The sequence below is a fragment of the Berghia stephanieae genome, chromosome 1 (genome assembly GCF_034508935.2).
Source record: "Berghia stephanieae isolate SIO BIC M18660-M18661 chromosome 1, UCSD_Bste_1.3, whole genome shotgun sequence".
In the NCBI taxonomy this organism is placed as follows: domain Eukaryota; kingdom Metazoa; phylum Mollusca; class Gastropoda; order Nudibranchia; family Aeolidiidae; genus Berghia; species Berghia stephanieae.
In genome coordinates, this window is record NC_088360.1 from 113195769 (window position 1) to 113208035 (window position 12267).

Sequence of the window (12267 nt, forward strand, 5' to 3'; positions counted from 1 at the left end):
GAGCCAGTGTTTATCCCAGTTTCTATAGCGTGAAACACAATAGCAATTGCTTGCTACCCTTTAAGTAGGATAGGATGCTTGTCTGTCTCAGAGATGATGTTTAAGCATGCATCAATTGTCTTGAAAGCAGTGGGCTCAGTATTTTTTGGTACATATTGTAAACCCACGTGTTGTGATGTACTTTTTCAATTTTTTTTTTACTGCAGGGTGCTTCAAAACGACTTGACAAGAATATTATCACTGTTGAAGAATTCGTCGATCATCTTTCTTTCTTGGGAAGAATGTCAACAGAGTTACCTGCTCTTGAAAAAGAATTCAATGTTGTCAACAAAATGTTCACAATTGCCAAAGAATTTAACATCAACATTGAAGCCGAGGACATGGCTTTATATCAGACATTGTCTCCAAGTTTTCAGCATCTCAAGGTATTCTACCATTTTTTTGGGTTATCTTCTGATTGTCTAACAGCATAAAATGAGACAGGCAGCCTGTTAAGTACTAATACAATTTTACACTAAGAGGACCTCTTAATTTAATGTTCAGCTCCTATAGGATGAGAAAAATGTACGCAAATTCCTGTCATAAGAGTATACTATTGAGGTGTCTAACTTATGACTCGATTCTTCACACTAAATTCAGTTCCTTACCTTTACACCACACGACATTATAATGTCTATTTTAAAGACCTATTACAAAATTATTACACATTCCCATTTTCTTGTTATGATTTTCTCAGGGATATCAAATATATCAGATTTGAAATTATGATAATTGAATATATTTATTGGTATCTCATATAATGTTTCATAATAATTTTTTTTCCAGTCCACCATTCTTTACTGTGAGGCCAAGAAGGATGACAATATAAGGAAGTTTTCATCACAATTGGATACACTCATCAACAATATCAGGGCAACACTAATGGACTTCAAATCACGTGTACAAGATCCTGAGCTCCTCCACAACGATACTCATGTTCTGTCCGCCCTGGAAACGATTAGACTTTTGCAAGAGGAAGTCCAGATTCTGTCATTAAAAGCCAGGAGTTATGCAAGCTACCAAGAACGGTTTGGTTCATCCTTGTCAAGACAGAAAAAGAGTTATTACGGAGAGTGAGTAAAATTCAAATTTTCATCACTTTGACTAGTTTTGTTTAATGAGAAAGGCAAGGGAGAAAGACGGGGGGGGGGGGGGGGGGGGGGTAGGATTTTGTAATTTTGTTTCTACAAAAATATTATAAAAGGTACTAATGGAGTTGATACTTCTTAAAGAAGACAAAATAGATATATTTATGACATTTCACGTTTTTAAACAGTTCTCTAATCTAAATTATTACATGCCGATTACTTCACTGGAATCACCAATTAATCTTTATTCTTCTTTTTCAAAGCCTTGTGTCAAATGATAAAAAGTCAGACAATAATGTCCAGGAAATTCAAACTGACTTGAATGAGATTGAAAGGGACTTAACTCTTAGAGGCTTGTTATGGCAGTCCCTTGAAGAGTGGACCAAACTAGTGGAGGATTGGACGACTACATCTTTTGACTCCATCAATGTAGAAGGTCTTCAGAAAAATGTCAACAAATTTACCCAGACTGTTTACATGCTGGAGAAAGGTAAGAACAAAAGTCAAGTTTTAATGTTATTAATTCATGTTGCGCAAATATTGCACAGTAAGTCATTAATATAACCTACTGACAATAACCTAAAACTCAACTTACTACAATCTCATTACTTCTTCTTCCTATAAACCTATTAACTCAGACTGAACATAATGATGTTATAAAAGAGCATCTAAGGTAATGGCTGCAAGAAGTGTCATCACACAAGTACATCTTATTTATTGTAATTTATATCTTACATTTATTTGCAGGAAAAAAATTCACTGGTGTCAGAGAATTGAGACTATTGACAATTTATTGCCATGTATTCTATCAACGGTGTGTTATGAATTTTTTATTATTTCTGTACTACATGGTTGAATTTTTAAAATTAACACATTCTATATTTTAGAGGCACTAACTATTGCACTGTAAATCAAAAGTCTGGATATAAGTTTGGATTCATTCCCAATTGAAGCAAAAATAAATGAACATGTCATCACGAACCAACTCTTTTTCTGTCAGGTCTTCCCCATAACGAAGTCGTTCCAAGGTTGAAGGATAAGGTGATGGATTTTAAGCAAGGCATGCCTGTCATCACATCTCTAAGGAACCAATCACTACGTCAGAGGCACTGGGATGAGATCCAGCGAATAATTGGGAAAAGCATCAGTCGAGATAAGTCTTTTACCCTTGGAAACTTGTTGGAAATGAACGTGAGTATTATTCATAGTGTAAGATGATTCTTTCTAACTTTAAACTGATATTGTTATCCTTATATCACTTGTTTTATTCAGAAGAAGATCAGCGACTCTATCTCAACACCATTGGGGATCCTCATGCAGTGCAGACAATTACTGTAGATTGACAACGTTGGTTAGAAGCAGCTGAGGCATCCCAGATGACAGAGATGTGAAAAATTCATGTCATAGGTCAAGTCAGGTCATCATTTTATCAACGGTTGTGATTTATATGGTCTGAAAGGTCATTGATATGCACAAAAAAGTGCCTTTTGCCACCACTGATGTCAAGTGACTGCGGTTTGATTTTTCTTCACTAATGGTGACCTATTGCAATCGCCTGATTAATGACTTAATCCATAGTGTCATGGTCTCAAGTGAGTAAAGAGCTACTCGACTATGCATAAAGATATGTAGAATGAGGCCCCAGAATTTACTAGTTACTATAAATGAAAAACAATTAACGATTTGTTTAAGATGAAATAAAAAGAAAGATGAAATTTAATTAAAAGAGATAAATAGTGATTGTGATAGTTACAAATAGAAATGTGAATATATTATGTAACTTATGATGATATAATGTCAGGTTCGTAAGGTTACGTTTCCAGGCAGTTGACAGGCGTGGGTTCTATATTCCTCCAATAACGGGCTCAGGCTCGTAAAGTTCCACTTCCAGGTAGTTGGGAAGGGGTTATTGTATATATCTTTGACAGTGGGCTCAGGTTTGATCCTTGAGGATTATACAGTCAAAGGTAAAAGCTCCGGCGTCTTGATGGTGGAGATAAAATATCCACAAAGTATCAAAAGATAAAAATCTTCAAATATATATGGGGAATGGAGCGACTGGCCGTCCGGCATAGATTGTAGAGAGAAGTGAGTGTAGAATGTTAGACCTATCAGCTTTTATAATAAGTGGCTACGTGACAGAATGTAGAACGAAAAGTATTCACTAATTAGAAATTAATTCGAGGGAAGGCTATAAAAGGAAAGACGATCTAATATTAGAAAGTAAAGTTTATCTAAGCCTACGGAAATATAACTGGAGTGAGATGAATTCCGTTCTTAATAAAATAAAATTTAATAAGATAATTGTGAACAACCTTTACTGTGACACATAGATAGGTGTATCATTTGTTTCTTTACTTGCGATGGTGGTCTTGTTTATTAAAAGCTGGTGACGTACTTTATCAAAGGCTTTGGCAAAGTCCAGGAGGACTACATCTGTTTTGTCCTTCTTTGTCTAGTTTTGTAGTTAGCTCTTGGATAATAGATAGATTTTGGGTCATGATCTTTGTTTGTGGAAACCATGTTGAATGTCTGTAACAATGCTTTATTCCAGTTATGTAGGTCAGTTATGTAGTTCAGTCGATGTGTTCAAGAAGTTTGCAACATATGCAGGCTAGGGAGATGAGATGGTGTTTAGAGGATCCACTTCTGTCCCTGATATTGCTGTTATTTGATGTTTTTGGTGATAGTAATTATAGTTTTACTCTGGCTATTTCAAAGTTTCAAGTATTTTGTGTAACATTTTATCCATACAGATTTTCAAGCACAAAGAGAAGATTCAAGAGATTGCCACAACGGCCAGCAATGAAGCCACTCTTGAAATGATGTTGCAGAAGGTTTGGACTTACTTATTTCATCATTTAAGTTCGATCTGCCATAAAATAAAAACCAACCAAAAACAAATTAAGGCAAATCAGTGTCATGTCATAATAAGGTATGGTTTGATTATTTTTTTTCCATTGTTTTACTTTTAAGGTTATATGGTAATTCCACGATTAAATTTAATAGTCATCCCTTTGATTTAATTTCTTTAAAAACCATACATTTCATTCTGTCCTAATTTGTTGTTTTAACTGACCCTTTGTATGTTGATTTTCATTTCTTAGGTAATTGATTTGTGGTTGAGCACAGATTTCCGCCTGATTCCTCATGCAGGTCGGGACACTTTAGTCATTTACGGGGCTGATGATATCATGGCACAACTTGAGGAGAGCCAGATCACTGTGGGAACCATAAGAGGCTCAAGATATGTCTCTCCTATCAAGGTATATCAAGAAAATGAATATTTTTCCTGATTTTCCAATTAAGTTTCAGTATGATAAAATCACAAGTCAACCAACAGTGAAGAAAACATGATTAGACAATTAATAGATTTATGTTGTCTATTTTCAAATTCTGAAACGTAATATCGTTGTGGATTCTACAGAGAATAGAGATTATCAAACCAACTGAGTTGAATTTTTCTTTCCGGCGAACTATCATGTTACTGTTTTTTTAACAATGACTTGTTTCTCACTTAAGTATGATATTATCAGAAAACAAACAATATTTTGTAATTTATATGACAATAAATATGTCTTATTCAGGCCCTTGTGGAGGAATGGGAGAGAAAACTTCAAGTGTTTTCTCGTACATTGGATGAATGGCTGACTTGCCAAAGAAACTGGCTTTATCTAGAACAGATATTTAGCACTCCTGATATCCAAAGGTCAGTGTTAGTTTTGATTTGACGTAAATTACAAGCTTATAATATAAGTGTCATGTCACTTACAAATTGCAGAGTATGAAAGAGATTTTTAAGCTTGATTTGTGAGAGTTGCTTTGTATTCTATTGTTTGTCTGATTGTTATTTTGGAAGTCATTTGTAGAATTGAAAGTACTTTAGAGTAGACCAGCATCCTATCCATTGGATAGTAAGCAATCATAGATATTTGTCTTAGATTGCATAAACTCAAAAAAGTTCTTCATGGGTATAAAAGTACCAATTTTAGTCTTTTGTTTTTAATTTCCATTTTTCTCCCTTAGACAACTACCGACAGAATTCAAGCTATTCATGTCAGTCGACAAAGCATGGAAGGACATCATGAGGAGAACAGAGGATAGACCGAATGCCCTCAAATCTGCCATAACTCCTGGCACCCTTGACACCCTACAAATGGCCAATGCTAATTTAGAGAAAGTGCAGAAGTGTCTTGAGGTGAGTGTTAGGTATTTTAATTTGAAATAAGTACTCAGAGATCCACCGTCTCTTACAATTTTTCCTTATTGTCTTTTTTTTTTAGGTATAGAAAATTGTCATATACATGAGTAAACGAATTGGTCTAAGATATAATGGTACATACCAGCTAGTTATTAATAATCATTTAATTCTATGCAGTGGGTTTACCATCTGTTTGTCTTTTTTTTAAAATGATTTTAATTTGCTTAAGGAGACTCTTGGTGCTTTTATTATCAATTTAGTGCTTTGCTTATTACTGGTTCCGACATTATCTTAAGTAGAAACTTGACCATATATGTAATTTAAAGCCATTCAATAATCCTCATTTTATAATTTATTCTTCTCCAGGACTATTTGGAAACAAAGCGATTCGTTTTCCCTCGATTCTACTTTCTGAGCAATGATGAACTTTTAGATATTCTTGCACAATCAAAGGATCCAAATGCTGTCCAGGTAATATAATTACAGTAGTCAATTATATGAAGTATATTTTTGAAAATAACGTCCTTGCAGTTCTTTATCTGTGTATGATGCATTGTTTTATATTTTATTTTGCACAATTTGTACACTAAGTAGATATATAAGTTCCAAGCTAACAATTTCACTCGAGTTTTTCGTCGCTTTAGTTCATGATAGAATTGTGAACTTCTTATATTTGGTTAGGCACGAATTGTTTTATGATTTTATTTTGATACTACTAAGTGCGTTATCTATGAATAAAAAAAGAGACCGGCGATACGACAATATTACTCCTTCATTTTATTCCTTTATTGCTAATGCTTATAGTTCATAAACGTGTATTATTATTGGCCACAGCCCCATCTTGGCAAATGTTTTGGAAACATCAAAACTTTGGACATCCGCATTTTACCAAGGCAGCCACCAACAGTGAAATCCATCATCTCTGCTGAGAGAGAAGTCATTGTAATGCCAAGGTTTGTTGTTTTAATTATATATAATAATTTACTTTCGCCCTTTAAAATCTTTATTGGGTTACTGAAGACATTTTTGCTTTAACTTTTCATATCTTATGAAGTACCAATTACTTTGGAAATTTAATTTAATTGCTTTACTTTTTGTTAATAATTGCCATTCTACATCACTTCTAATCAACCAAATAAACCACTGACAAGGAAGAAAAAAAGCCCCAAACAAAAACAAACAAAATATAACAAAAAACAAAACAAAACAAACAAAAAAAAAACAAAAAAAAAACAACAACATAAAACAACCTTCCTCTCAAAAAAAAAAAAGAACTCTTATTTGTTCTCAACTATAATTGTTTCAAGGTTTCCAACATTTTATTTGATCACTGTCAATGGTCAGAAAGTCAGGTGTGATAACTCTAAATAAATCAGTTTTGACTAAATTAGTATTTGGATCAAAATTCCATAGTCATTTGTGCTTTATCATGAATGTTGATTTTCTTGTGACAAATACATAGCGAACAAAGTTAGCCTAAACTTTGACATATTAAAACACTTAGATTTAAAGTAGATCTATTTTGAGACTGAATGCAGATGAACCATAGGACAGTGCATTACACTTATTGTACACCATTTACAATAGTTGAAATAATAATTTTACATGCCATGTAACATTCGCTAGAAACTTACTCCGGATTATAGCTAAAATGTCATTAAAGTTTATACCAATGAATTGATTTTATATTAATTAAGTGATCTATTTGATAATGACTCATTTTAAATTGTATTTACATCAGGAATGTCAGGGCAAGAGGAGCAGTAGAGCAATGGCTTGGGGTCGTGGAAGCGGGCATGTTTGAAACTGTGAAAAAGTAAGAACACATTTTGACAATGCCAACACAAAAATAAATGATTTTAGCTCTTTCAGCTCTATTTCAATTATTATTGTTGTTATTGTTGGAAATAAGTATTTTGTGTTTTCTTTTTCCTTTTAGTTAATAATAAGAGATAATATTGCTTCCACTGTGACATTAAGATCATAATTCAACTCAAATTATTAATGCTATCTATATTTTTTTAACTTCATAACAAGTCACCAAGAACGAAGAAAACTTACAATTTATTTTAATTTTTTATTCATGATCAAGGAACTTAGGCAGACTGCTCTTTATTCATTGATTTAAAAATTCCTCCAAATCATATACCAAATTCAATTTAAGGTCACTTGATTCATTCTTTCTAGGCACTTGAAGCTTGGTCTTGCTGATTGGCTGGCTACAGGCTTGAAGGAGTGGGTGACAAAGCATCCAGGACAAGTTGTCCTCACTGTGGTTAGTGTTAAAATGTGGCTGACTTTTAAGAATTATTTGTTATTAATTTGTTGATATCAGTTAAATCGTTTTTACAGCTCTATATTGATTTCATTCGAAATAGATCTGTATAGTAAACGTTTCTCAGAGGAATATAGTGGGATAGGTTTTACCATATATGCTTTCCAGAATAAGATTTATGGTTTATGGAAATTATGATGTATTTATGAATCATCCTATTCTCTTTTAGTCAAGTCGGATATCAGGAAGTTGTAAATTGTGTTTGCTGCAAATGTAAAATACCTCATCATCTTAAATTATTGATTTATTGAATTGTCAGTCTTGCACTGGACAGTGAATTTAATTTTTTGTATAACACATAGAACTTGATAAGATGCTGTTTACTTCGCTTTTATCACAATGAACAAGTCAGATAACTTATTAGGAGAATAAAAATTACATGTCGACTGCGTGTCATTGATAAGCAAATAATAACAGCTCACAGTTACTAGTTTAAGAAAATAATTCCAATGTAAATCATTATTTCATAAAAATTTAATATATTTGTTTTGTTTTGTTATGTTTAGGTTCAAATTATGTTTAACAAAGAAGTTACCAAGGCATTAGACCAAAACGATGCCAAGACTGCTTTGAAACAGGCCTTTGAGAACATTGTTGAATTGCTGAATCAGCTCGCCAGTTTTACTTCTGCTCGACTCCAGAGTCACCAGAGAATGTCAGTAGAGGCATTGTTGACAATCACTGTGCACAATAGAGATATCATCACAGAACTGATTTTCAATAAAGTCAGGAAGAGAGAGGACTTTGAATGGAAAAGGTTATTTTATCAGTTAACTGCCGTACTCTGGAAAAACAGCGATTAAAAAATTTGGCCAGTAAACTCGTCTTTCAAATATCGATCGATTTAAATAACCCTCATCTTGGCAAAAACTCTCGAACCTGGGACCTCGTGTGGTTTCAGGTTTGTGAGTTTTTGCCAAGATGAGGGTCATTTAAATCGATCAATATTTGTAGGACGTGTTTTCTGGCCAACTTTTTAAAGATATATTTCTTTCCAGATTATGGCAGTTAACTAGTTAAAGAGCAGGATATGATTTATTATTACAAGGAAGTTATGTAGCAATTTTTGTTTTATAGGCCAACAGTGTTTACTGGTCTGTATTTTGAAGACAAGATATGAAAACACTGAGTTTAAAACTTTATACGCATTGACATTGTGTAACAAATAGTCAAGTCTTATTTTGTAAAGTTTGGATGAACTATTCACAATGAAACACCAATAATCGTCCTATGTTTTTTATCTAGTTACTTGGAGGGTTTATTGAAATATATCATTTTAAATTCATTTCTTGTTGACCAAATATTGATGAATTTATTTGAGGCACATACCCAATTCCAGCAATTGATCAAGTTTAATTTCTCTGATTAAAAAAATGTAGCTTCTTTTCAGTCTTTAAGCATTTTTTGTGCCTTTAGAAAAAAAAATAATGGCTGCCAAACTGTTCTGCTTAAACTTTTAGAAGACTGGGAAGAATATTTAGATAACAAAAAACTACGCTGCCAGTGTTGATGTTTTGTTTTGATTATTTGTTATTTATCTATTGTTTATATGTCGGAAAAAGATCCATAGATCTAATATTCATTTCTTCTTCTTCTATTTATTTGCTAATACTCCTATGGACTCTAAATAATATGCAGTATGATCCGACATTAAATCCATTTTGAATTGAATTGAAAAAACACTTTGTACCGCCAAGCAAAGTTTACCAATACTCGACACTTGAAATTTTCTTCTTTAAAGAACTTGATTGAAAAGACATAATAATTGCATAAAGAAATTTTCATTTTTGGCTTTATTTTTTAATTTTTTTATGACATGTTGATCATTTTTGTTAATGTCATTAGATCCTTTCTGGTAAATTATAAACTAGAACAATTCTCGTATCTTAACACATGCTTTAAACAACTTATTCATTTTTTTTCTACAGACAATTGCGTTATGAGTGGGATGAAACCACAAACAATTGTCAGGTGCTTCAAAGCAATGCGTCTTTCCAATATGGCTATGAATACCTCGGCTGTTCCACCAGGTTAGTGGTGACCCCTTTGACGGATCGATGCTACTTGACATTGACTGGTGCTCTCAACCTTCATCTCGGGGGTTCTCCAGCCGGACCTGCTGGAACTGGTAAAACAGAAACTGTCAAAGATTTGGCCAAGGTTTGTATTCAATTGGTTATTGATTTATCCCTTGTAAAGTACTTTGAGCATATGTAGTGGGTATTGCACTATATAAAAGCTTATTTTTAAAAAAATTTAATCTTAAACTATTGATACGGTAGAGACTTAATTTTATGTAAATCAACGCATCTTCATTGTAAAATCTACATACGAGATAAAATTGTATTTGAATACAATTCTAATGCTTTTTTGCGATAGTATCTATATTCTATTTTATTGTTCACAGGCAATGGGCAAACAGTGTGTGGTTTTCAACTGCTCAGAGGGCTTAGATTATAAAGTACGTATCTAAGACATTACTTTATTCTCAATGATATTTTGGATAATACATTTGAAAAAAAAAATCAATAAATGCTTAACGAGAGAACAATTTTAACGATTTAAATTTCTACCCTGGGTTCATGTTTGACTCTACTCCCTTATAAAAAAGTAGTCCTTCAAAGCCATTAGGCCCATGGAGTTGGGGTTTATCTTAGTTTCTATGGCATGAAATGGACTATAGCAATTGCTTGCTATTCTTTGGATAGGATGCTTGTCTATCACAAAGTACTTCCCGCCAGATCTAACAGACCCAGCCACCCAATCACTACTGCATGGACAGTGAGAGAAAAAAAATCTAGGCTGCACCCAAGATTGATCTCAGTCCCTTTGTTTATGAAGCAAGCGCTCTTACCAACGGAGATATCAGGACCGGGCCCCCTTTTCTCATATAATATATTGTAAATTATAGTTGTAAACTTCTAATTACTGATGATAGTATTTTATATTTAACATATATACGTCTGACAATAATTGCAAACACTTAATATTTCATGCACAATAATTCGTAGATGCTGGGCAAGTTCTTCTCTGGTTTGGCTCAATCTGGCTCATGGTGCTGTTTTGATGAGTTCAACCGTATTGATGTAGAGGTGCTGTCAGTGGTGGCCATGCAGATACATACTATTAAGTCGGCCAAGGATTCTCAATCTTTAAGGTTTATGTTTGAAGGCAGGGATATCAAACTCAACCCTTCTTGTGGATATTTCATCACCATGAACCCAACGTAAGTGTAATGATTTTTAAAGTAATATGACAACTGAAACTCTTAATATCAGATTATCATTGTTTATGTTGCATGAATATTACAATCCCTCATCTAATGACAATGGTGAATGATTATGATGATGATGATGATGATGATGATGATGATGATGATGACGATGATGATGATGATTATGTTGAAGAAGATATATAAAGGATGAGGATAAGAAGGACGAAAAAAAAGATGGGGGTGAAGAAGAGGGGGACTTTGGTACACTTTTATTTATAGATTATGATACTATTTCATTATTGATTTCTCATTGTTCTCCTTTCCACCCTTTTCCCACAGCTATGCTGGTCGTGTTGAATTACCAGACAACTTGAAATATTTGTTTAGACCTGTTGCCATGATGGTTCCCGACTACACCCTGATTGCAGAAATCATGCTTTTCTCGGAGGGTTTCACAGCAGCCAAATCGCTCTCTCACAAAATTGTCAACCTGTATCAGTTGGCAAGCAAACAGTTATCTCAGCAGGACCATTATGATTTTGGAATGCGTGCTATCAAATCAGTCCTCGTTATGGCTGGCCATGAGAGAAGGGCAGTTTTGCAAAAGTAAGAACAATTGACATGTAGATTATCCGTCGTTTGGAACATTTTTCAATAAGGTGTTGCATTTGGCATTTTAGTTTTAAAATTTAATGGTGGTGTATTTGAAAAAAAAATAACTAGAAACAGTATCTACATAAAATAGTTTTCACTTTTTTAGATTTTGAAAAATATTATGGATCATTTCATATCTATGACTGTAGTAAGCGAGTTTGCTAAATGATTGGTATTGTACATTTTAAAGAATAATCAGCTTGTCTGAAGCTCAAATCACATATTTACACTATTTCCAATTAGAAAAGCATTGAAAATACTTTATTTTTTACAGGGACATTTACCGTATGAAAGAAATAAGTGAGGAGGAGGAGTCGCACATCCTGATCCATTCCCTGCGTGATGCCAACATGCCCAAATTTTTAGTGGAAGATGTACCGTTGTTCGAAAGCATTTTGGACGATCTATTCCCTGGAATAGTCCCACCGGACCAGGATCAAGGTGGTCTAGAGGTAAATTATTTTTATTTTCTTTATATTATAGTCATTCATTGTTTTCTTCCTGTGGAGAATATATCTGGAAATGAAAATGTTTTGCACCTTGTAGATGAGTGTCAATCATATAAAATGACTCTTTAACTGTTACGTCTTTAAATTTCCTGATTTAATTGACTTTTCTCTGAATTGCATTTATTTCTGTCCACCCCGTATTTATTTTAAGAACACATAATTACAATTTAGTGCCATTACTCATTGAAAAGAAATTATAGCATTATGCAACATTTGTATATTCTGCT

General features: G+C 33.5%; 1 protein-coding gene across 3 annotated transcripts in view; it reads left to right on the plus strand.

Moving 5' to 3' along the window:
* Window positions 1-12267, plus strand: part of LOC144962766 (dynein axonemal heavy chain 6-like) — an 88063-nt gene that overhangs the window by 22725 nt on the left and 53071 nt on the right. For all 3 annotated transcript variants that reach the window (XM_078896004.1, XM_078896006.1, XM_078896005.1), the window contains 18 exons: window positions 207-425; window positions 826-1112; window positions 1391-1617; window positions 2128-2318; window positions 3884-3964; window positions 4235-4393; window positions 4715-4836; window positions 5154-5325; window positions 5695-5799; window positions 6163-6281; window positions 7070-7144; window positions 7516-7603; window positions 8170-8420; window positions 9592-9823; window positions 10071-10124; window positions 10675-10889; window positions 11217-11483; window positions 11806-11983. In XM_078896004.1, coding sequence (XP_078752130.1) covers window positions 207-425; window positions 826-1112; window positions 1391-1617; window positions 2128-2318; window positions 3884-3964; window positions 4235-4393; window positions 4715-4836; window positions 5154-5325; window positions 5695-5799; window positions 6163-6281; window positions 7070-7144; window positions 7516-7603; window positions 8170-8420; window positions 9592-9823; window positions 10071-10124; window positions 10675-10889; window positions 11217-11483; window positions 11806-11983 — 3042 coding nt within the window. The remainder of the gene's footprint in view (window positions 1-206; window positions 426-825; window positions 1113-1390; window positions 1618-2127; window positions 2319-3883; window positions 3965-4234; window positions 4394-4714; window positions 4837-5153; window positions 5326-5694; window positions 5800-6162; window positions 6282-7069; window positions 7145-7515; window positions 7604-8169; window positions 8421-9591; window positions 9824-10070; window positions 10125-10674; window positions 10890-11216; window positions 11484-11805; window positions 11984-12267) is intronic.